Consider the following 27,347-nt stretch of genomic DNA (forward strand, 5'->3'; position numbering starts at 1 on the left):
AACTGCATATACCAAAAATATTTTTCAACTAAAATTGAAAAATTGCATACATATATTCAAAATTAATTAAAAAAACGATGTAACGATTTTCAAATTAAAATTTTGAAAAAATTAAGGTTTTTGAGAAATGGAATGGTGTTAAAATATTTGAAAACAAAGTTTTTTGTTTTAGGTACATTTTTCTTTTTTTTAATACTTGTTAAAATACAGGAAATATTTTTAAACAGACTTTTTGATACATGAGCAGGTTCGTGCGGCCCAGTTTTGAGTTTTTGATCCGCTGTCACGACACTACGGCTGCGACCAATACCTGCTAGGCATTCGTATCCTTATTTCGTCGGTTAACCTTCACAACCCAACATTTTGCTGTTGGTATTTAGACTTTATTGTTTTTATAGTTTGTATACATAACCACATTAATATATTCAGTTTTCAACTTAACACTTATTTGTTAAATGTCGATTATACATCTAGCTTCGTACTACGCAAATCATTGGTAAACTCTAAATTTTCTAGTTGTTAACATTATTTGAATAACTTTATGCGCGTAATTTTCACAAGCAGCATATAAATATGAGTAGAAAGCTTTTTGCAATTAGAATAATGTTCCTCCCATTTCACCTACAAAATAATCTTGATCCATTTGCTCATACCAAAATGAACAAATTATGGATTTCCGGTAAAATTGTTCGAATTCGAAAAGCAAGTGTAAGCACGCAATCTTCACATCAATAATGTATAAAAGCTCAGTACTTCTTAGAAATTACACCCTAACCTATGTAAAACTTAAAATTATCAGAGAATGCTTAAAATATTATCAATCAAAAATAATAAGATAACATGATAAGTTCACTTTTGAAACACACTCATACATATGTATGCCTGAAGCATACCGAAATTGTAGCCAAGTCAATTTCAACACAGGCTAACTCTCTACAGTTAGTAACGTTTAACATTCGATCGATAGCGAATTGCAATTTTTTTAGCTTCGCTTCCGACTTCATAACCCGTGAGTGCGATTTTGTATATGTATCTACATATACAAATACCTGATTCAACAAGACCAACAAAACAAAATACTTATATTTAATTATTATCGCAGCTTATCAAAAGAATAAAAAATATATAAAAATGTCTCCAAGAAAATGCTTCGTCGAAAGTTAAGGCCGATGACTTATAAGACGAAAAGAAAAATTAATTTTAGTGCGTTATGTAATACATACGTATAACTGTGTAAATATAAAATAATTAAATTAATGTGTTTGATTTTCTTCCAATGTGAAAACATTAAAAAGTTCAAGTTTTAATATTTTTGGCAAGTGTAAAAATACTTTTCTCATTTCAGTTTTCAATATAAAAAAGCTTTAACGCATAGCTACTTTCAAGAACTTAACGTGACAGTAGTAAAAGTAAATCGGTCTGTTTTCCCTTGGTCTAGAAGGTCTGAAACACTCAACTTGTCGGTGAGACACACTCGTATGTGACTCGTTGTGATCTCATGAGTTTTGCTCTCTCGTTAAACACAAAAATAATAAGGTATTGGAAAAGTTCCTATTTTGTTTTTGCAGCTGTTTTAACTTGAGTAAAGTTTAAAAATAAATCTTAATAGGTAAGGAATGTAATAGTAGAAAATAATAAAGTAATTTTTGTTTTTTCTTTTCAATTTATAAAATTATAAAAATTTTTATTTACATACAAAAGGCAAGTGGCATAAAAGATTTCATAAAAACTTTTAAAGTTAAACTATATTCTGTTTTATTTGGGATTTGAAAGATCATAATAACAGTGTGAAGTTTGATGAAACAGTGTATTTATTGAATGTTAAAATGATCACCCACGTTAACTTTCACTTGTTTAGTTTGTATTTATTGTTTACATAAATTAAAATCATTGTTAAAAAAAAAGCAAATACTTATGTATGTATATAAGTATTTTATGGTAATGGCCTAACCAATAATTAAAATAATAATATTATTTAAATATTTAACTGGGCTCTAAATTTCCACTTCATTAGTCAGGTTATGGGCTAACGCTCTGTTAAATTTAATTGTTAGGAAACCCAACTATAAACGCAAGATTGTTATTTTGAAAACACAAACAAAAGAAAAACATCTGTACTGTCAAAAAAGCTTGTTTTTATGTGTAGAGATGAGGTCCTTCAGCAAAAGATCAATATCATTATGCATCTGGCAGCTATCTTAACAAATTTTAAATGCATGTGTTAACATTTTTCACGTTTATGCCGCAAAACAAAAACTTTGTATAGACAGTTTCATTTTTTGTATATAACTTTTTTCACCACATATTTCAAGATATTTTTTTTTATAATTTACAGGCACTCAAGGGGTTATTAGTACCCTTTATATGTTTATATTTAAACACAGTGCGAGCATTAGGAAAATAGGGAAGTTTTTAAAAGGAGATACCATTGCACATTGGTCTTAAAGTTCTGAACATTAAAATGGGAGGGAAAAACAGAATTGCCTAAAGCATTTCACACTCTCCATGTGCGATTTAGGAAAGAATCTCTATACTTGGCAGTACGCCAAAAATTGAGCTCAAGGGTAAACTGATGAGCATTCCTGGGGCACCTGCCTAGATATGCGAATTTTATTCAAGCTTTGGACGGATGAAGGCTTTGTAAATTACAGCCAGATCAGAAAGGGTGAAAAATTTCTTGCACCTTCAGAGATATCCTAAGCACCTGGCAACATTTTTGGCCATATCAAATATATGATCATTCCATAAAAAGTGATCTGTTGTACACATACCAAAAACTGACAGTTGATTAGTTTCTTGGATGGGTGACTATACAAAAGTTGGGTAACTTTTGACGATATTTTGTTTACGATAGTTATTAAATCAAACTTCTACAAATTCGGGTGTATATGATCTTATTACTATATTGTTTTTAATCGGGCCAGTCACTTTTTTTCGTACGTTGTGAGATGTTTAAAAATTTCATAATTTGGCTACCGGGGGACTGACGTCTATACCTACACAGTTTTGAAAGTATTATAATGAAAATAAATTGTGTGGCGCAACAGTCCGTTTGAGAACTAGGGCCTAGTGACTGACAACTGTCAACCATTCCTGTGTGCGAGTACTGTTGTCAGGGATGAAAGGGACCTACAGTTTTAAGCCGAATTCGAACGGCAAATTTGAGAAAGCACCTTTCATGACAAGAATTATTCTTGGAGAATTTGTCAATTCCTCGCAAAAGGCAGCACCCATGAAAAAAAACTTTAGGTGGCATAGGCATGATCCAACCCAAGACATTTCGCATGACAGTCCAACGCACTTTTATGTTTCATTTTTATTAATTCAATCTAGACAAAAATTCATAAAACTAGCCTAAATAACCATAACTTACAGCTAACTTAATGGTCTCAAATGTACACTCTAAGTTAAACTAAGTTTAACGGCCCTAAGATCTATTTTACTTCAATTTCTATTTCATTAATTTTTGTATATATTAGAAAATTTGAAAAAAAAAAACTAATGTCGATATCCTTTTTTATTTTTACTTAAAAACTACTTAAAATAAAGTCCTTAATATAAAACTTAAAGCTAACTTAAACTCCCTATTCTACCTATAAACAACTCAAAACTAGAACAACCACAGCAGAAAATCTAACTATCCAACATTTTTGTTTTTCATAGTTTCTTGTCTTTTTTTATTTTTTTTTTTATTCCATGTTTTTTTTCTATTTTAATTCATTTTGTTTGTATTTTTTTTTTGTGCCACCATGCCAATTCTACTTAAAACTCAACCCTAAAACTATAAAACAAGTATGTAAGCCGGTCAAGGCTTAAAACCCCATCCCGACTACCCACTATCAAGTGCCGATTGAAGCCACCAAAACTGGTTCTCTTGCTTCAACCTATCAGTTCGGTCCCGTTCGAACACAGCCCTACTGAACCGAAGGAGCTCTGCTCCGCCTTGTGCCATAGGGTCCCGATTGTACAGGAGTGGCCTATCCACGGTTCTTCGTCTGACGTGGCAGATTAGCGGAACTGCCAATCTATCCTGTATCAGACCGCATCTATCTAAAAAGAGAAATGCCTCTGGTCGAATGAAGCCGCTCAAGCGTGCACTTTCAAAATACTTGTCGTTCGGATAGAACGCCCCGAAAATTAAATTGTTGGTCGAAGACATAGCTCTTGCAATGTGACCTCTAACAAGTTTTATCACGAAATTGTCAATTCTGTTGATTCGAGCCCCATTGTATAGGCTCGTTGGAAAAGTAATGTATGTAGGAAGTTTCGGCTGTTCGATATAAGCCGGAACAGCGTCGTAAACACTGCCGCTCGAACACCCGAAACTTTTCCATCTTGGAAGGAGCAACGTTAAACCACACAGGACAACCATAAACTTCTGCCATGTATCAAATTATCTTCACTCTTATGTCTGTCGTAATATAAATACTGATCTAACCAGATACCGAGGTACTTCACAACACATTTGCTCGCTAACGGCTGCCCTTGCGTGAAGATCAACGATGACCATCTTGCGCCAATTCTTGCACGAATCTCTCATGGCCCTAGCCAACGGAGTCCGGAACAGAATTGTTTCCGACTTCTGGACAATTATTTTCATTTTCCAGTCGTCGCAATACAGTCCAACGCACTAACCATCATGCCACGGGTACTACTTCATTACCAACATTAAAATTCAAAGTTTGATTTGACGTTTAGTATAATAGTATAGTTTATATTTCGCACGAATTTCAAATTTAAATATAACACAACGGACTGACGAATGGAACTGAACACAACATTTCTTATTTAAAAAAAAAAGGCCGGGATGCGACCCACACTGATAACTTCCCATTCCGTCTGTCGATTTCTCTTGCTTAAAAGTCTGTCTATATGTACTCGTATCAATTTTTACCAAATTTACTTACTATTTTTTGTAGATTTTATTTTTTATGAAAAAACGGACTGTTGGATTTTTATATACAAATTACTGAATATCGAAAACAATATTTTCTATGAAATAAAATAAGTTTGAAGCCAATATTTTTAATTTTTTAAAAGCTATTTGAGTCGAAAGTAAATTTTTACCAAGTTTTAGTATTGTTTTTTTTTAGAGTTTTATTTTTTGTAAAAAAAACTGTTAACTTGATTCTTTTCAAAATTTAACCGAATGTTAAAAACAATATTTCTTATAAGATAAAATTAGTTTGAAGCCAATATTTAAAATTTTTGAAAAGATATTTGAGTCGAAAATCAATTTTTACCAACTTTTGTTAAATTTTTTTAAGGTTTTTAATTTTTTGTACAAAAACTGTCAATTCGATTTTTTGTAAATTTTACTGAATGTTAACAACAATATTTTTTGAAGGATAAAAGTAGTTTATAGCCAATATCTACAATTTTTGAAAAGATATTTGAGTTTAAAATCAATTTTTACCATTTTGTATACATTTTTTAGGTTTTTATTTTTTTTTTTGTAAAAAAACTGTCAATTCGATTTTTCTCAAAATTTGTCCTAATGTTCAAAACAATATTTATTATAAGTAAAAATTAGAAAGAAGCTATTATCTCAAATTTTTGAAAAGATATTTGAGTCGAAAATAATTTTTTACCAATTTTTGATAATTTTTTGTGAAAAAACTGTCAATTCGATTTATTTCAAAATTTTACTGAATGTTGACAAAAATATTTTTTGAAAGATAAAAGAAATTTTAAGCCAATATTTCAAAGTTTTGAAAAGATATTTGAGTCGAAAATAAATTTTTACCAGCTTTTATTAATTTTTTTTAGTATTTTATTTTTTGTAAAAAAAACTGTCAATTTTATTTTTCTCAACATTTTTAAGAATGTTGAAAACAATATTTCTTATAAGATAAAATAAGTTTGAAGCCTAAATTTCAAGTTTTTGAAAAGATATTTGAATCGATATTCAATTTTTACCAACTTTGAGTTATTTTTTTTTTACATTTTTATTTTTTATAAAAAAAAACTGTCAATTAGATTTTTCTCAAAATTTGATCAGATGTCAAAAACATTATTCTCCGTTGCACAAAATTGTTTTGGAGAGGAAATCATATTTTAGTCGTAAAATTTTGGAGGTGACACATTTTTCTTTTCAGTTTTTTTGATTTATAAAAAAATGGATTTTTTTTTTCAAAAAATATGCTTCTTTGATATCACGTTACAATATGTTATATAAAATTTAATTCAAATATCTGGCGTTTTTGGTTCGTAAGATATTTAGGGTTAACCGAAATGTTCACAGTCACTTAACTGTTGGTTTTCGTGGTTGTGAGTGACATGTAGTACCCGTGGCATGATGGTTAGTGCGTTGGACTTTCAAGGTCAACTAACAGGACTGCAAAGTCAGATAAAGGAGCAAGGCAAAGGGGTAGATCATCTCTACTCTTTGTTGCCTGGCCTGGCGCAACTAAGACCATAATGGGCGCGCTGCCGGAGACGTGCCTAAAAGTCCTAGCTGTGAATGTAAATTCACTGATTAGGATTGAACGAAGAGCCAATATGTTTCAATTGTTGAAAGACTACAGTCCCGATGTGTTTATGGCTAGCGAAACTAAGCTAAACCACAACCACAAATTGACTCATAAAAATTACAATATCGTAAGAAGAGACCGGCCCGACTCCACTCAAGGGGGCGGTGTCGCTCTCTTTATACGAAAAGGCATTAATTATAAAGTCATATACAACAATGAATTGCGAAAGCTAAAGACGCTAGAAGTTTGCGTCGTATGCATCTCTCTCTCTCAAGGGAAGCGGATGTATATGATTGCGGCTTATGCGGCTGGAGCTCCGCAGGTTACTTACTTTGCTTCAGAACTCGAGATTCTTTTTAGGGAACTTAAACTGAGCTTGGAAGAAAACTATTTTATCTTGGCCGGTGATTTGAACGCAAAACATGAAGATTGGGGAAATCAACATAGTAATCCCAGAGGTAATCATCTTTTTAATTTGATGAATCTTTACAGCGTTGAATATGGCGTCGACCTGCTGGCTACTGAAAGGCCATCGTATCCAAGAAGCGGCTCCTTTCTGGACCTTTTGCTGTACGACACCAGACTGACAGTTACAGACAAAGTGGGTAATCACCCGCGAAACTGCTTACAGACAGTCGAGTACGACAGTGATCACTGCGGACTGGCTGCTGTAATGCAGATTCCGAACGAACGCGTGGAGTTGGAGGAATACGTTCCAACGCATTCTTACAATTACAGTAAGATGCGGTGGCCTCGTTTCACCAACGCCTTAGCGAGAGAACTTCGTTCGAGTGACATAGCCCCACCAAACAACAGAAACCTGACAAATACAGAAATCGACCAACACTTACAACAGATGGACGAAACAATAAAACGAACGATGGAACGGACAATCCCAAAGTACAAAGAACGGGACCAAATGGACGCTTACAGAAACGCGACAATTGACGCACTACGTAGGCACAAGAGTGGCTTACTGACAAGACTCAAAAACTTGTACAGACGACTTACAGACCCACACGACTTGGAGGTTAGGACAATGAAGTCGTCAATAAAAAATGTCAATCTGTTGATTAAGGAGAACTACAGGCTATCAATTAACAAGTACTGGGACTGCAAGATCCGGGCAGTTAATTCGAGCGACCCTAGTATGTTCCCTAAAATCAACAAGATATTCAGAAAAAAGAACGACAATGACCTTCCGAGTCTGAAACTCCAAAGAACCGAAGAAAACAGAGACGTACTCATGACAGCGCAAATAGATCCAGAGGAAGCCATCCTTGACGATGACTTTTATATAATTGAAGATCCGAAGGAAAAAGTGGAGGCGGTGGGAGCAGCTTTTCAGCAAGTGTACAAGGTGAATGTTAGCATTCGCCCCAACCACGACCTGGAAAACAGAGCCCTACTTAATCACTTTTACCTCCGTAATGATATCACACATTGGCGATCTGAGAACCGCGGTTTCATGCGGTTCAATGACGATTCCTTGGCAAATGCCATAATCGCCGACCAAATGGGACCAAGTCCCTTGTTAGTGACGAAGGTTGAGCTTCAGCTCTTCTTCAACTCAATAAAAAATAAAAAGTCAGCAGGTGTCGATGGTATATCCAACGTTGTACTAAGACATTTACCGACGGAAGCAATTGACATTTACACCACACTCTTCAACAATGCACTGAATAATGCATATTATCCAGTGCATTGGAAGACCGCTGTGGTTCATCCTCTCCCGAAAAAGGGAAAGGACAACTCCAACCCGTCAAATCTTCGGTCGATAAGTCTTCTTCCGAGCATCAGCAAAGTTTTCGAAAAGATCATTAATAGGGCTCTGACTAAGTGGGCTGCGGACAACAAAATAATTCCGGATAAACAGTTCGGGTTCAAGGCGGGTCATGACACAATTCATGCTGCGTCTAAACTCGTTTCTGATATCCAATGGAATAAATCAAAACAACAATGCACAGGTGCTGTCCTGGTTGATTTGGAAAAGGCCTTTGACACCGTATGGTTAGAGGGTCTTTACCTAAAATTGAGCAGGTTTGGCATTAGCAAGCCATTGTTGTATATACTTTATGATATGCTTAACGGTAGAAAGTTTGTTGTCAAAAGTGGCAATGTAACTTCTACCACAACGTTCTCAATTAAAAATGGTCTTCAACAGGGAGCGGTGAATTCGCCGATTCTCTTCAACATTTACACCAGCGATCTGATAGGTAGTCTTACAAAGGCAATTGCGTACGCCGACGATCTAATTGCGTATAGAACGGCCCGAAAGGTTGAGGTTATTAGAATTCTCTTGCAGCGTGATTTCGACAAGATTCAGCGATATTGCGACGACTGGAAACTGAAAATAAATGTCCAGAAGTCAGAGACAATTCTGTTCCGGACTCCGTTGGCTAGGGCCACGAGGGATACGTGTAAGAATTGGCGCAAGATGGTCATCGTTGATCTTCACGGGCAGCCATTGGCGAGCAAAAGTGTAGTGAAGTACCTCGCTATCTGGTTAGATCAGTATTTATATTTCGACAGACATATAAATGCTGCTCTGACCAGGGCCAGAGGAGCCTTCGCTCTGACGAAACGGCTGTTTTTTAGCAGTCGGCTTGACCCCAGAGTGAAGGTAATTTGCTACATGGCCCACATACGGCCAATGATCGTGTATGGTTGTCCTGTGTGGTTCAACGTTGCCCCTTCTCAGATGGAGAAGTTTCGGGTGTTCGAGCGGCAGTGTTTACGACGCTGTACCGGCTTATATCGAACAGCCGAATCTTCTTATGTGCATTATTATTCCAACGAGGTCCTGTACAACGGGGCTCGAATCAACAGAATTGACAATTTCGTGATAAAACTCGTTCGAGGTCACATTGCAAGAGCTATGTCTTCGACCAACAATTTAATTTTCGGGGCGTTCTATCCGAACGACGAGTATTTTGAGAGTGCACGCTTGAGCAGCTTCATTCCCCCAGAGGCATTCCTCTTTTTAGATAGATGCGGTCTGATACAGGATAGATTGGCAGTTCCGTTAATCTACCACGTCAGACGAAGAACCGTGGATAGGCGACTCCTGTACAATCGGGACGTCATGGCACAAGGCGGAGCAGAGCTCCTTCGGTTCAGTAGGGCTGTGTCCGAACGGGACCGAACTGATAGGGTGAAGCAGGAGAACCAGTTTTGGTGGCTTCAATCGGCACTTGATATTGGGTAGTCGGGATGGGGTTTTAAGCCTTGGCCGGCTTACATACTTGTTTTATAGTTTTAGGGTTTAGTTTTAAGTAGAATAGGCATGGTGGCACAAAAAGAAATAGAAAAAAAAAACAATAAAAAAAAATACAAAAATCCAAAAAAAAAAAACAAAAAAAAAACATTAAAATAAAAAAAAGAAAACATGGAATAAAAAAAAAAAAAAAAAAAAAAAAAGACAACAAAATATGAAAAAAAAATGTTAGATAGTTAGATTTGCTGCTGTGGTTGTTCTAGTTTTAAGTAGTTTATAGGTAGAATAGGTAGTTTTAGTTAGTTTTATGTTTTATTTAAGGACCTTATTTTAAGTAGTTTGTAAGTAAAAATAAATAAAAAAAAAGGATATTGATATTAGTTTTTTGTTCAAATTTTCTAATAAATACAAAAATAAATGAAATAAAATTTAAATGAAGTAAAATAGATCTTAAGGCCGAAAGGCATTAGTAATTAGTGTTATAGTTTAGCTTAGAGTGTCCGTATGGGACCATTAAGTTAGTTGTAAGTTATGGATAATTAGGCTAGTTTTATGAATTTTTGTCTAGCTTTAAGATAGGTTAAGGATTGAATAAATAAAAATGAATTTGGAAGAAAAAAAAAAAAAAAAAAAGTGCGTTGGACTGTCATGCAAGGGGTCTTGGGTTCAATCCCTGCCTGTGCCAGCTTAATTTAAAAAAATAATTTTCGCGGGTAGTGCCTCTTGCAAGGAATTGACAAATCCTTCAAGAGTAATTCTTGTCATGAAAAAGTGCTTTCTCAAATTAGCCGTTCGGATTCGGCCTTAAATTGTAGGTCCCTTTCATTCCTGACAACAGTACTCGCACACAGGAATGGTTGAGAGTTGTAAGTCACTAGGCCCTGGTTCACAACGGACTGTTGCGCCACCCCATTTTTTTTTTTGAGTGACATGCCAAAGAACTAATTGTGTTTTTTTAATAGTTTGTATTCAAAATGGAGAACTGAAATATGGTGACTAAATAAATGTCTTTCCATTGTTTTAAAATAAATTGTAATATCAATAAAATATAATAAAACTTTGTACGACATTTGTTCATATTCATATATTCATATTTTTTTTGCTTATATTTACGCACATCACTTCAATGTTGTCTTTTTGAAAGCGAATGTATAGTAGGTAATATGTTACATTAGTTAGTTAATGGTATTTTTTACCAAGAAGAACATTTTTTTATAATAATATCATGTTCTACGATTGTAAGGCTATTAAATTAACTTCAAACCAGTTACTATAAATTTTTTTTTTAATTATAAGGAAAAACGGGCTCGAAATATTGCATTCAATAGCATTTATTTATGTTTTCTCCTCTCTTTCTTAAGGTTCATTGTCATTACAACTGCAAATGTTAAGAATAAAAAAAGTTTTAAAGCAGGTAGAATCCATAATTTGAAAGTCCAATAAATTAATGTTTTATATCAAATTAAGACATAAAAAAGATTTTCAATGCTTGAGCACCCGATGAAATTCTAAACGTTAAAACTGTACTTCTTGGCCTGCACATATTTTCAGTTCCTCACTTTTACTTCTTATTATATGTAATAATAGGGCACCATTTTTTCAATGAGAATAATCGTCACATTTCAAATTTTCGAGAGTCAAATCGGGGCACCCTATGATCTATGATCGTTCATCTTCAGTCAGTTGCAGTTGAATTTCCTGGGTGAAATTGTTCAACTTCTGGCGAGGTCTTATAAAAACTGTTAACTTATGAGTCACAAAAGAAGACAACCGTGGTGTATGATAACAAGAGAAAAGACTAACATTATTAGTATATTTAAGTATAAAGAATTCATTATAATCAGGTATACAATTTCCAGTGGGAGCCGACATTGCCAATAGTAAATTATTCAAATAAATTATTATTCCAACACTCCCACTTTTCAATAGATTTAGTTCAAACAAAATATAATTCATACAGGTTATTATTAATATTAACATATTACATTACTTTGATCAAAAAACGAAATTTTTCAAATTTATCTTTGCATAGAGCCTTTGTAAAGATGTCTGCATTTTGGTGCTCAGACGGAACATAATTAATCTTAAAATCACCTCTGCTGAATCGTTCACGGATGAAATGATAACGAACATCAATATGTTTCGTTCGTTTGTGGAATTCAGGATTTTTGATTAGCTTTATTGCTCCCTGGTTGTCCATGTTTAGATTGCCAGTTGAAACTAATTCGAAGACAAGTTGCTGAAGCCACACCATCTCTTTCACTGCCTGTGACGCTGCGATGTACTCCGATTCGGTGGTAGATAAGGACACACATCTTTGCCTCTGTGATGACCAAGACACCGGTCCACTTCCCAAAGTAACAATAAAACCAGTAGTGGAACGTCTAGTCATATGGTCTCCAGGGTAATCAGTGTCACTGTAACAAACCAAAGAAAAACATTTACTTTTTTCAAAAATTATACCCATTTCTCGAGTCCCACTGATGTACTTCAGTAGTCTTTTGACTGCGTTGACCTGGGCCTGGTTCGGTGGTCTAAATATCGTGAAACTACTCCTACGGCATAGGCTATGTCTGGGCGGGTGGCAACAGCCAGGTACATAAGCGATCCAACAGCCTCTCTGTAGGGAAACTTGACTTCTTTGGAGGATTCTAAATAAGAAAAGGTTTCAGCCGGGGTTGAAACTAGTTTGCAATTAAGCATATTGAATCTCCGCAAAATATGCTCTGTATAACGTGATTGAGTGACATGAATTGCACCATTGGGTTTCCTTTTTAGCTGCATACCTAGAAAACAATCCGCATTCAATGTTGTTATCTCAAACTGCGTCTTTAAAAAATTTATTAATGTCAAAGCATTCTCTTTATCCTGTGCAGCTATTAGGCCATCATCAATATATATCGCCAGGATCATACGCCTATTAACATCGGCTGAAATAAATACACATGGATCCTTCGTTTGCCACAATTGCGAAAATACAGCGTATGGAAGTAAATTTTGCCACTGGACTGAAAGGTTTAAAATAATCAACACCCCGTTCTTGACTGAATCCGCGAACCACCAATCTAGCTTTGAATCTCTGCAAACCATCAACTCCTAAGTCCTTCAACTTATATACCCATTTGTTGTCGATTGCTTTCCTGTTCGGCGGAAGCTGTACCAAATCCCAGGTATGGTTCGATGAAGGCTATTCATCTCTTCTTCCATTGCTCTTTTCCAATTAGCTGCATCATCGGAAGCAAGTGCATCGCGGTAGGTGTTTGGTTCTCCTTGCGCAAGAAAAGCATGTCTCAGAATGATGTTGCACATACCAGAATAGTCTACTGCTTTCTGGTTACGTAGACGATCCCTCAATGGAAGTGTCACATCACCGCCATCATTGTTACTCCCACCATCATCATTCAAGATTATTTCAACTCCTTCCACTTCTTCGTCAGCAGACTCGTAAACGTATTCCCTTGCTTGCTCTCCATCATCACCTTCATTTTCTGCGATTGACAAATCTTGGGATGTTGAAGGTTCTTGAGAAGCTTCAGTTAAAATATTTTGATATTGTTTAAATTTTTTGAACGTAACATCTCGCACTATTTCTACTTTTCGATGAGTAGGTATCCAGACACGGTATCCCTTAGAAGCCTCTGAATACCCCATGAACAAACCTTTTTCAGCTTTTTTATCCTATTTTCTGCGCTTTTGCTTGGGTACGTGGATAAATGCTTTGATTCCAAAAAATCTGAGTATATGGTACGGTGGTTTCATGTCGAATAGAATTTTTGCTCAGAAGCGATCTTACAGCTTCGTTAACAAACTCCAACCCATTGTCTGTACGAAGTGACTTCACAGGGAGTCGCATCTCACATTTGGCTTTATTTATAAACTCTTCTATTGATGAATAAACTTCTGACTTGTTTTTTACAAAAAAACTACCTTAAAATGGGAAAAATGGTCTTTAAAAAGAACAAAATATCTGCAACCCCCTATAGAAGTTTCCTCCATAGGACCACATACATCTGCATGCACTAACTCCCCTGGTTGACTAGCTTTAAATATGCTTTTGGGAAATGGAAGTCTATGCTGTTTCCCATACATACAGGCATCGCACGAGAATTCCTTAGCATCTATAAAAGGACATTTTGATGAGCCATCCTTTCATGCCATACCTTTAATGGCAGATCTTTAGAAGATGCTAACATTACCTTATGATCCGACAGGCCTTGAACAACAAAACACATTTTGAACAACTGCCCATTTCGCTCTCCCACTGCCACAACAGATCCATCGTCTTTCTTGAACTCGCATCGCAAACTATCAGACATAAACTTGAAACCCTTATCTAGAGCACGTCTTTGTAAAAAAAAGGTGTGCTTTAATCTTTTGCACATACAAAACGTTTGAGAGATGCTTTCACACCATTTTTCTCCATTGTAGGATAAAATATTTATATCACCTGTTCCCAGTGCTAAAATCTTTTGACCACTTCCTACTCTTATGTCAATTGGATTAGAAAATCTTTCAAAACGCACAAACCAATCTCTTTTATGGGTCATGTGGTCGCTAGCACCGGAGTCGAGATACCAATTATCATCAATTTCACCATTATTCATTATCAACGCATTGCAGGTACTTGTCAATATATTATTCTTTCGCCCCGCACTTCCTTTTCCAGTCCTAGTTCGATCCAATGCAGCCAAGAAATTATTCTTCTCCGTTTTTTCCTCACTTACACTTCCAGTCTTCAGTTGGTCACCACCACAACATATATATACCGCCCCTTTATCCTCACTTGAGCTTCCAGTCCACAAAGCATCATCAAAGTTCAAAATCTTCCTCTTTTCCATTGCATCACTTTAAGTTCCAGTCCTCACTTCATAAGCATCAGAAAATATTTTTTCCCCCGTTTCAACCTCACTTGTACTTCCAGTCCATCCTTGCACAGAGCATAATTCAGAATTACAGATGAGAGCCTCCCCCCTTTGTACTTCATTCCGGTTTCCAGTCTTCTTTCTATCGGCAAACTTTTTCGGACAGTCCTTTTTCCAATGACCAAATTCATTGCACCTAAACCCAAAGCACTTTCCAGGTTTGGAGACTTTCTGCTGTTGCTGCTTCTTGTTCGCTGTGCCTTTAATGGAATTACCTAAAGTAGATGAATGTGAATGCATACGTTTTTCCTCCATCACTAACCGCGAAGTCAGATTCTCTAACGTCAGTTGTTCCTTTGCCGTGGATTCCCAAGCGCAAAAGAAATGTTGGAACACATTTGTAATCACCATGCTGTCGGAAACCTGCTCTCCAACATCTCTAAGCTGCTTAACAATATTTTCCAACTTGGAGATGTGAGTCGCAACGTCATCATCAGGCTCCTTCTCGAAACTATAAAATCTTTGTAGCAACATGTGAACATTCGTACTAGAAGTGTGTTCATATACCGCCTTTAACTTCGACCACATCTCCTGTGCAGTGTTGCAGACGAAGCGGTGTTGAACCTACGCTCGTTGTAATTATGTGTTGAGCCTTGCTATCGGCTTTCGTCCAATTTAATAACCTAGCATCAAAAATTACCTGGGTCTCATTTTCCCCCTTTACTGGTTTATTGTTCGGGTCATTTACATGTTCAAATAGACCAGAAGCTTTAAGTAAAATTTGAACTTGAAACTTCCATATGGAATATTGTTCAGAATCAAGCAATTTTTCTATTTTAAAACTTTCAGACTCCATTTCTGAATATAAAAAAAAAACACACCCTAATTTTATACTTTCTGCAGGCTCACGTGACCTGGGCCCATAACCTGAGAAAAGACTAACTTTATTAGTATATTTAAGTATAAAGAATTCAATATAATCAGGTATACAATCTCCAGTGGGAGCCGACATTGCCAATAGTAAATTATTCAAATAAATAATTATTCCAACAAAAACGAACTAAAAAATTTTGCAATTTTATGCGATTCGAGTTAAGGAAGTACAATGTGTGTAATAACTTTAAATTTTTGAAGGAATAACGCAATTTACATAGATTCCATATAATTAATAAAAAAACATTTTTTTTTCGAAAAAAATAAATATAAACTAACTCAAATTTGAATATTTGTGATCAATTTTTAGTCTTATGAGAACTTGAGATCAAAGCCAGATACACAGTTTCATAATTGGCAATACATTTTCAAAAACATTGTAAAATTAGAATCTATTGTTCGTAACTTAGACACTATCTACGAAAATGAAATTAAATTAAATTCTAAAGCCGTATTCACATGAGCGCGGCCAACGTACGACTAATGAATTACAAAATGTGAGTTTATATACGTTTGAAGACATATTTCCACACAAACACAATGAAGACATATTTCTTAATAAAACGATAGCAATATATGTAGTTTATATTTGATTTATGATGCATACTTTTACTTTTCAATATCAAAAATCAAATGGGGTGGCGCAACAGTCCGTTGTGAACCAGGGCCTAGTGACTTACAACTCTCAACCATTCCTGTGTGCGAGTACTGTTGTCAGGAATGGAAGGGACCTACAATTTTAGGCCGAATCCGAACGGCTAGTTTGAGAAAGCACTTTTTCATGACAAGAATTACTCTTGAAGGATTTGTCAATTCCTCGCAAGAGGCAGTACCCGCGAAAATTATTTTTTTTTTTTTTTAATAAAGTTGGCACAGGCAGGGATTGAACCCAAGACCCCTTGCATGACAGTCCAACACACTAACCATCATGCCACGGGTACTACACTTTTCAATATCATATATTAATAAATTTAAGAAAACAAATTTATTCGTCGTGAAAAAAATTCCAGTTGATACGAACTGTGAAAATTTTATTCGCGTTCCACATTATCCACACTCGCAACGAATAAAATAATCGTGCGTACTTAACCTAAAAAAATCATTCTTGTTTTGGTTTCGGTGGTGAATGGTATTCTCCTTCAATTTTAAGATTTGCATTAAATGGATGGACATGAAATCTTTTTCTCGTTTTATTTATTAATAAGGACACCAGTAACTTTTTTTAAAACAAATATAGCTTCGACGGCATATTCTCAATCGTGTGTTTTCAAAACAAAAGACAATAATAATAAACACAAAAAAAACCGTTGTCAAAATCAAACTTCATTCGCGACGAATTAAAAACTCTTTTGTGAAAGAAACGTCAAAATCGACGAATATTCGTTTATTCGTTAGTCGTTGGTCGTGCTCATGTGAAAAGTGCTTAAGATTGCATATTCAATTTATTTCCACAGCGTTTGTACAATGTATATAGGGTGGGACCTTAAAGATTTTTTCTTAATACAAACAAAATGTATAAGCAATGAATCAAAACTTTGTAAGCTTGTACGTTCCATTCATCGACTTGATTTCTGGAAATTATTATGGATTTTAGCTAAATATCATAGGGATAGTATTTCGAATGTGAACAATTTCGTTCAATATATAGTCCAGTTAATAAAGGTTTTCACCTGAAAAAAATCTAACAGTTTTGAAACTTGGCACACTTATTAAGGGATGTCTCCCAAGACGACAAATAGCTTTCGAGATAAACGTGAAAAACTAAAAACAAACACCATGTTTCTCTTAACTGCCGCTAGAGCTCACATCGGATTCTTGAGGACTTTTTTTGAGTCATCACCAGACATCCTTAGTAAGTGTGTTAAGTTTCAAAACTGTTGGATATTTTTTTTGAGGTGAAAGCGCGAATCCTTGAAAATTTCAAGTTAAAGAAAAAATAGTGAAATAAAATAAAAAAAAACTCCATAGTTATCGAAACACGATTGTTTAAATTTAGTATGCACATAAAGTTTTAATTTCTTTAAATGTAAACATATGTAATTCATGTAATTTCTTTTATATACAAATAGATAAAATGGACGATGATGATGCTCCAATTCCTTTCATACGCAATCGTCAAAGCAGAAAAAGCCGACGTTACTCAAAAGGCCGCCGTGTCAGCATTGAAAGCAATAGTAGTGTTGATAGTTTAAGCCAACCAACATCGACCTCATCGTCATCCTTACAATTCTCATATTCTGTTAATTCACAAAGTGAGTCCTTGGCGATCAAAGGGAGAGCTCTTGAAAAAATGGAATCTCCTCGCGATGACATCCAACGTTTAAGAACACAACAACTACAGTCGAATTCTCAAAGTGAGCCATCCCTTTTGAACTTACAACGATTATCACTTGACCAAATACAACGAACACCAGTAAGAGCATTACGTCAAAGGTTTGAGGAGCTCAATGGCCAGGAACAGATAATTTTCAAGACACCAACATATAAAAGTACAAACAAGGCACTTAGTGGATGGCGGCAAGAAACTAACCACAGTATAGATGAGGCAGCAACTGAAGATGAACTCGATGGGTTTAGTGATAACGATGGAATTAAAACTGAGTCAATACCTGATATACCACCACCAATACCGGATTCTTCACCTCCTAGATCAACTCCACCATTGTCCAGGGAACAAAGCATAATAGAGGTTGAAGGGACTAACATTGAAATAATTAATGTTTTAAATGAAAGTGAGAATGTCAACGAACACAAAATTAATGAAGTCGGTCAGCCAAGTGATATCCCTGTGGAATCAAGGAATAATTCTAATAGCCAGAGTGCAACATACAACTTTGATTTCCCCAGGTAATTTAATACTTTCAGTTTTACAAAATATTGTTTTTCGATTTCAATGAAGTAAAATGAAATATATTAAGTATTTAGGATTTTTTAGATTTATCTAAAATATAAACACTAGGTTATTGATAATTTACAAGGCTTTTGAACATTACATCTAAGATGTAAGAAATGTAGTGTATACATACGGTGAACATACCTTCTGTCTCTAATTTATTAACAAAAATAAATAAACAAAACCTTAAACTCTTTTATATCATATTTGCAATTTATACAACTTTTACATCGAATTACTATATATTAATGAGTACTTTTCGGAAGAATCATTTTTTTAAATTAATTCTGGCTTTCCTTTTAAATAATTCTTAAATTCGATGCAATTTAATTCATAATTTCATTAGCAAATTTAAATAGACCTGATTGTTTCCATTTTCATATTGTTTTTTTCGTTTGTCCATACATTGCCCAGGTTAAACAAGTCTCTACGATTTTTGAAATGTTTTCATACTGTATCATTTATTTATTGAAAAACTTGAAAATTTCGACCCGCCTATCTCCAGCACTTATTTGGCTCTCCCTCCATTCAACAATTTCGTCTGAAGAATCGTAATTTTTTACACATGAAAGCTCGTCGAAAACATCAGTGTCATTAAATGAAATATTGGTTCTATTTTTCATAATATACATTAAACTTATCTCCACTTTGTCCCAGGAAAGAGTGTAATCCTCAGCTCTTCATTTATTTTTGGAGTGAAGGATTTTTCAACAAAGCAATACTTCCAAAAGTCGGAGTGCACTCTCAAGAAAACTTTTGGAAAATACAATAACTATTCGAAATAAAATCCAGTGGTGAAAGTTTAGTTTAGGCTTTCCTTAAAGAAAAAAGTCATAAAATAATGAGCTATTTTTAAAATAATGAACATATTTATGTTGTCCGACACACACTAATTCATAATGGACTATTCATTATAAAAATGAACGGATATTCACCGTATATACATATGTATACATTACAACATTTCAATATTTCAAAATCTTTCTAACACAAACGCGTAATAATTTACAAAGATATAGTTATGTGTGTATGTATATTTATTTTTTGGATTCGCCTGAACAAAAATTATTACACAATAAAATAAATAATAAAAACAAACACAGTTAAGAGCATTGCACATGAGAGCGAACAAAGAATGAACGAATGGACGAACAAACGTGATTTTACACATTTTAAAAAGTCAATTTCAAACAAATTCGCGTTCCACATACCATCCACACTACAACGAATAAATTGTTCGCGGTCAACTTAACCTCGAAATTATACCACTCTGCTTTTATTTGTTGAAACGGGTAATTATAAATTGACAATTCGTCTCTGTCTGCGAATAGAAATAAAGCTCATGTGAAATAAAAGTCAAAATATGCGAACATCCACAGTTCGCAGTTCGTGACTCATGTGCAAGATGCTTTACTGCTGGACCACAATGTGACGGAGCCGGAGTCGTAACCGGAATACTTGTCAAAATATTAAAAGTACGCAAATGCAGATGAACGAACACAACGCGACGGAGCTGGAATCGGAGCCGCAGCCGGAGTCGGAAGAGTTGACCAACTTTTAACTTTGACGTACGACATTTTTGATATCTATCTTTTTAGGCACATCAAATTTGATTTCGTGGTTTGTGTTTGTGCATTAAATTAATATTTTTCATTGCGGTTGTTTGAATAAATAAAAAAAGTTAAATTAAATCAAATTAACAGTTTAATTAAATCAAATAAAAGTTAAATTAAAGAATACAAAATGGATGGATTATTAAAACCATATCTTCGTTTTCGAAATCGATTTTCTTTAATAATTTTAAAACTCAGCCAAACTCAAACCAAATGATAAGTATCAAATCAATAATTTCAAAATACAACTAAATCTATATCAAACGTCAAAAAGTCGTATTGTGTGCGTACTTTCTGTTAAGGTACAACAAGCACTGACAATTATTCCGATTCCAGCTCCTACTGCGGCTCCGATTTTTGCATTGTGTCGCAGCAGTTAGAAAAATGCATTAGCCTAACTCTTGCAGCTGCATAGTTCAAATAAAATTATTTAAATATCGAATATCGATTAAAACTTGATAACTTTTTTTTCACTTAAGAAAGTACTTTCCAATGAAACTTATAAAATGTCATTAGAAATACCTTGAAGTATCCAGGGTTTTCTCTGAAGCAAATTTTGCTCAAGCGAAATGTTTTATAAGAAAATTGGTCAACAAAATTGTTTCAGATAAGTGGGTTTCCCCAAAGTGATTTTAACTGCACATTTATTCATACTTTCAAAAAATTCAACAACACCATTCTTTTAATTGTTTAGTAACAAATTATAAGAGAGGGTCATTGAAATAGAACTATTCGTTGACTTTTTTATGTCAAAAAAATTGATGTTTTAACGTTTTTGGGCAACTTTCTCAACTATATTATTTTAAAGTTGCTTAAAATGGCTTCTTTGATAAAACTTTGCACCTGTAATTTTCAGAACTGTAACAAATCTGCCCCTAAAAAAGTTTTTATATACATTAAATATTTAATAACAAGTAAAGAAGACTCGTAGTCGTATATCAATTTTACCAATTTACATATCCCTGCCCGAAAATATGTCCCATGCCCTTTGTTTTTCTTTCTTTTAGATGCTTACATTGGGCAGGTTCAGACAACATAATGGACTTCATTTGCAGTCAACTGCATTCTTTTTACATTTTGACCAAGGCAACTAGTTAGTTTTACAAGTGTCATAAACTTCAAACTCAGAACTTTACTTCCCTAACTTCTACCTTCAGTTTAATGTACGAGCACGTACAAAAACTACCAAAATCATTATTGTCTAAACAGTCCTCAGGCAAACTACAAGTCCATCCCAAATTGCATTTCGTATTGTAAAGAAATATTACTTATTTTTTTTTCCAATTTGGCGAGAAACCCTTTTACACAAAATAATAAATGAAATTGTGCAAAAAATAAATAAATCGTAGAGAAATAAAGTTAAACTTTTAGTTAATTAAAAAAAATGATCGATTGTCATTCTGACATAAGTTGCCTCGACTTGATAGTTAGTTAGATTTGTCTTGACTAACTTTCCAGTCAAGTTTCCAATAAAGTTGCCTTAATTGGAATACAATTTTTTGGCAGCAGGCCAATCAGATGCTAGAAACTTGCCTTACTTTCATCGCCTGAACCTGCCCATTGTGTTTCTCATTTCCATTCATTTTTTGGTTTTAAAAATATGTATTTTATCATTTTAGACATTACAGATCGGAGCCAAGGAGGAAGACTGAAATAATAGCGCAATCAGATTATACGATTGCGAATAAGTACAATTCGTTTCGTTGCGGCAGCACTGTGTATGTAAATCCTTTATTTTTTAAAATCTAATTCTTAAGTATATAAACTTCGATTATAGAGATGGAGAAAACGAAGAAGCGATTCTTCGGGAAAAATGCGACAAAACCATACAACCAATCTTAGATGAACTGATAAAAACCGAAGAATCATACGTGGAGAATTTATTCATGGGTATAAGTAATTATGGCAACATATTTTCAAGAAAAGATCTTCCACCCGGCCTGAGAGGAAAAAAGTATGTTTTGATTGGTAATATTGAACAAATTGCTGAGTTCCACCGGGATGAGTTTTTACCTATGCTACAAAGGAATAAAGATGATCTTATAAGATTATTTGATGAATTTTCAACTTTCATTGATGTTGGTGACTATATATTATTTCTAATTAATAAATTTAATACTTATAATTTCCAACTATTTTATGAAGGAAAACTGCTTTTATGGATACGTTCTGTTTACGATGAACAAAAAAAGATCATTAAAGTTGTGTGAATTACACAGGGACTACTTCAAGGTAATTTTTTGTTTAAAATTAAGCTATAAAATAAGTGGGGACAAATTATTTGTTCACTAATTATTTGGGAATCAACAGAATTAAAATAGGCACCAAATGAAAGCTTGTCACTAAAACATAATTGTATACTATTGTGACAAGTCGCTAAACCACCACGGGGACCAGAGACCAGAGATATGACCTATTGATATTTTAGATATTTTTGTATTTAAAATGTGGTTTTACATACACACATAAATACTTTACTGTTATGTAAGTACATAGTACTAGACTCTCATAGTTTACATACAGATATATCCGTTAAACTATCCTAATTTCTGAGAAAATTCAAGAATATCTCTGAGTGGCAAGGACAACACATCGCACAAGTAGTTTCCTAGTGTTGTGATTCTTCTTTTGGCTAGGCTAGGGCATTCGCATAGCAAGAGGAAGGTATATTCCTCCATGTCCTCGTCCTCACATTCTCTACATAAATCAGATGAGCCAATACCCATTCTGTCATTTTTGTGCCTAATAAGTTGTGACCCGTTAGGATACCTATTAGTAAGGATAGCTGAGGCCTACTTAGTTGCAAAAGGATTTCAGTGAAATTTTGGTTGAATTTTTCATTTACCAGCTCTATTGGCCTGTATATCATTGATGCCATATAGCTTGGACTGACCATTGATCTGTTTTGCCCAATTTGTCTGTGACTGTTTTAAACGAAGCTCCCTACGGAATGCATTGGTGTTCCAGTCTTGACTTTTTGATAGTGGCAGGTTAGGTTAGGTTGATGTGGCTGTCCGAGATGGAAACGGACACACTTACGCCAGTTTAATGGCCCATTGTGATACCACACGAATCTTAGGGCTTTCTCCTAAACTCAATGGAACCAGTTTGAGTTCCTTACGAAACGTGAGATGCTGATTATGCTGATATGATTTAGGTCGTTAAGATAGTTAAAGAAAAATTCTCCTAAATTTTCCTACAGCAGCGCATGTACAGAGAAGATGAAAAACTGTTTCCTTCACTTCCTCGCCCAAACAGCTTCTGCAAAAGTCATTTGAGAATACGCCTAGTCGCGTGCGTGCTTTCCTATTAGACAGTGTCCGCTTATGACACCTACTATCGAGGTCATATGCGATCTGCTTAGAGATACCAAGCGTTTTAAATCCAGTGTTGGCCAGATGTTTTTTGTGACCTGACAAGTGGCGATGTTGTTCCACTTGGTGCCTTCCCTCCTCACGGCGTCTTGCATTAGCAACAGTTTACAAGTAGCGATTGGTATGCCAGTATGCGCCAAACGTGGTAGAATTAGCTGCACTGTACCGTTCCTGGCGAGTTCATCTCCCTTACAGTTACCTGGAATGTCTCTACGGCCGGGACCCAGCAAAGGTGAATATGAAACTGTTCTGCCATCTCCATTAGAGATGATCGACAGTTATGGACTGTTATAGAGTTTGTAGAGACTGAGTCCAGTGATTTGATAGCAGCCTGACTATCTGAGAAAATACGGATATCAGATGTTGATATCACGTTTTTTTTAAGCTAGTATAAGACTTCTTTTATCGCTAAAAATTCCACCTGGAACACGCTACAATGATTGGGAAGGCGGAATGAGAGACTAAATTTCAGTCCTTCAGAGTACACACCTCCACCAACCCCTTCTTTTGTTTTTGAACCATCTGTATAAAATGGATTGACCCATCTTCCTCGAATGTCCTATCCTCCCAGAAAGATCTGGGAGGTGTAGAGATCTCGAAATTTTTGTCGAATTGCAGTTGGTGGGGGATAGTGTAGTCTGTGTGCTTTGAAATTGTTTCTAAATACCTAAGAATTACGGATTGGTCAATATTGTTGTTAGTCTACTGCGACGAAGCTTAAAAGCGAAAAGCAGAGCTTGTAGCTATTTGTTTGCTAAAAATGTCGAGAGGTGTTAGGTTGAATAAGGTTGCCAGTGCCTCAGATGAGGTCGTGCGAAGCGATCCGCTTATACATAGGCTAGCTGAACGTTTGTTCAGCATTGTTTGATAGTGGCAGATATGGCCATAATTTCTGCTTTGCTGTAGATAAATATGTCTATGCATTTGTCTTCCAAATTGTGGGAAGAAAGATCCTTAGCAGCTTCAGAAACCGGCAGTACTTCTGCTTAAAAGACACTGCAACAATTTGGAAAATTTATTGATCTCTCTAGGGAAGATTACATGAAAAACTGTCAGACCCTACCCGCTCCCCTGCTTAAGAACCATCCGTTATGAACCTATTTTCCATCTAGTCCTTCCTTATGGCAATTTCTGTTTTTTCTACTGGGTTTAGAAGTCTCTAAAATGATAATCAACGGTTGACGTTATGATAAACAAATTAAGCTTTCTTACATTCCATTACAAAAAAACTACTGTTTTTTAGCACTTTTATTCATCAACTCAAAATTCATCCTTGTAATGGGGTTTTTAAGATCGCAAGAATGTTAAGTTACAATTTCTATACGTGAATAAAAGTTGATTTGTGCTCAATTTCTGTGTTAGTAATAATATCAAAATAATACAGGAATTCCTATTTAATGAACGTCATTCAAATTTGACGCTAAGGTTAACAACAACGACCAAGAACATTTGTTAGGTCAAGGCCGAAAAGAAAGAAAAGTTAATTTATATCTCTATTCGTTCTCTTATGACATTTGGAGGGTAAAGAGGAAAAACGTTTTTTTTTTGTTACCGTATTATATCATATTTCTGAAAACGCCTAGTTTTTCGATAACACCAAGAAAATTGGATTTTGTTTGTTTCGCCATTCCAACAAACAAATGAAAGTGTGATTGTATATTTCAGTGATTATTATAATGTGTATTTCAGTAATTATTATAATATTAATTTAATGTATGACTTTTTTCTTTCTATAGAATCTGCAATCCGAATTGAATGACAAATTGGGTATTAATAGTTTTCTTGTACAACCGATCCAAAGAATGGCTAGATATCCGCTTCTTCTTCAGCAGTTTATAACGGTAATAGAGGCCTGAAGATGTATTTACTTTAATACAAATATTTCTGTTATAGACACTCTTTAAACATAGGGACTTCTATTTCAAATCAGTCATAGAATCTTGTTGTCGCCTGGAGAAAAAAATACGTACTCTGCTTACAATGACAAACGAGTCAGAAGTTATAAACGATATTGTTGAATCCAATGATGTAAGTACAACATCTATTAAAAAATAATGATTATTATACTTAGATATTTTTTCCAATTTTATAGTTCAATGTTGCTTATCAGGGAAAATTCCGAAAAGTCAGTGAATTTGTCGTTTTCGATCATAATTTGAAAAGGGGCTATCGATCTAAGGTATTTATTTTTGAAAAATGTCTTATTTACACTGAAATCAAGGACAAACGATTGATATTCCGCGGTTGTTATCCCTGCGAGAGAATTGGAATAATAGCTAATAAGAAGTCATTCACCCTCTTTTATCAAAAACGAAAAACGCAGGAGTGTGACTTTACAGCAGATCCAGCTCAATGCGAGCATTGGCTCGAGTTAATAACCGAAATGATTAGTTCATTTGCAAAAGAAGAACGTCGAAAATTGAAGGAAAAATATTCTAAAGAGAACGATCATGCGCACCGTCGACCACCTAGCTTATCACAATTTAGGAATTCAAATCGTTTCAGTTCAGATAGTGGAATTGGAAATATGTGGTCATTACCGAAGCCAGTTGATGACATGAAAGATGAAGATAAAAAGTCAACATGGTATGCTGTTTAGAGAAATTAAATTTTGCATATGATTGCACAATGTACATGTGATAAATCATCGTTTTTGATAGATACAAGCATATATGTATACATATGTATGTTTTTTTAATTACCAAATGTATTAATTTATTTCTTTTGTATATATTGTTTCTGTAATTATGATAGCTTTAATAATTGTTAATAAACGTAATGGAAAAAACATTTGTAATAATTTTTGTTTGATATGCATCTACTTTCAGGAATATTTGTTACTTTCAACACCTTAAAACGATATTTATATCAATTACCTTCCAACTCATATCATTTCATTAGATCTTAAAGCTTATAAAAAAGTTCAAATAGCAAATTAGACACTTCTTTTTACAAATTCTATAACATTACATAATTAAAGGGCAGTGACTTTAGATTTATCAACGGTAGAGTGTTCAAAAGTAGTGCTCATTTTTAAAAAATTAAATTTAATAGTTCTTTTATTTTATTTAATCAGTTTTATTGAAAAAAGTATCTTAAATATCTTGTATGCCGATGACTTGGTTATGCTAGCGGATAACCCTTCTTCTCTCCAACTACAAATCGATAGGGTCCAAACGTACTGCAATATCTAGGACCTTAAAATAAACTCAGAGAAAACAAAGATAATGGTATTTGAGGCACGGAGTTGTAGAAGGTTGAGAGAAGAAAGGTGGTTTCTGAACAACCAACCTCTTGAAATAGTACAGTAATTCAAATATCTAGAAGTGTTGATGTCTGCTAACGGTAGCTTCAATAAACATGTTCAGCGTAAGAATAAAGAAGCTAAAGTAGCTTTAACATAATGTGGCGAACATTCTTCTCAAACAAAAACATAGACTTAGGATCTAAATACCGAATTTTCCAAGCAACCATTAGCACTTGGTAGTCTTACGGTATTTAAGTTTTTGGTCACTCTTATTTAGAAGAATTCAATTCCAACTTATGCAATTTATGTTGAGTCTGGAATTGCGCCGATTTATATTAAAAATTTTAAATTGCATGCAGTTTTATTAACAAAAGTAATGAATAAACCAAGTTCGAATCTCTTGTACGACTTGGAGGTTAGGACACTGAAGTCGTCAATAAAAAATGTCAATCTGTTGATTAAGGAGAGCTACAGGTTATCAATTAACAAGTATGGGGACCGCAAGATCCGGTTAGTTAATTCCAGTGACCCAAGTATGTTCCCTAAAACCAACAAAATATATAAGAAAAAAAACGATGATGACTTTCCGTGTCTGTAAGTCCAAAGAACTGAAAAGAACAGAGACGTACTTCACACAGTTCAAATAGATCCAGATGAAGCCATCTTTGACGATGACTTTTTTATAACTGAAGAACCCAAGGAAAAAGTGGGGGCCATGGAAGCTGCTTTCCAGCA

At 34.7% G+C, this 27,347-nt stretch overlaps 1 protein-coding gene across 6 annotated transcripts; it reads left to right on the forward strand.

Annotated features, from left to right (window-relative positions):
* The first annotated feature begins 825 nt into the window (after nt 1-825).
* LOC129949875 (guanine nucleotide exchange factor DBS) lies at nt 826-26,155 on the forward strand. 6 transcript variants are annotated; one of them, XM_056061579.1, is made up of 9 exons: nt 937-1,233; nt 1,346-1,609; nt 17,555-18,332; nt 21,611-21,709; nt 21,769-22,069; nt 22,137-22,223; nt 25,102-25,206; nt 25,259-25,393; nt 25,458-26,155. In XM_056061579.1, the coding sequence occupies exons 3-9, from the start codon at nt 17,560-17,562 to the stop codon at nt 25,962-25,964; spliced, it is 2,007 nt and encodes a 668-aa protein (XP_055917554.1). In that variant the 5' UTR covers nt 937-1,233; nt 1,346-1,609; nt 17,555-17,559; the 3' UTR covers nt 25,965-26,155. The 6 variants fall into 6 exon arrangements, with proteins under 6 accessions (XP_055917552.1, XP_055917554.1, XP_055917555.1 ...); XM_056061580.1 differs by having other exon boundaries at nt 937-1,203; XM_056061581.1 differs by having other exon boundaries at nt 967-1,009.
* The last annotated feature ends 1,192 nt before the right edge of the window (nt 26,156-27,347 follow it).

This window comes from Eupeodes corollae, chromosome 3 (assembly GCF_945859685.1).
Source record: "Eupeodes corollae chromosome 3, idEupCoro1.1, whole genome shotgun sequence".
NCBI lineage: Eukaryota > Metazoa > Arthropoda > Insecta > Diptera > Syrphidae > Eupeodes > Eupeodes corollae.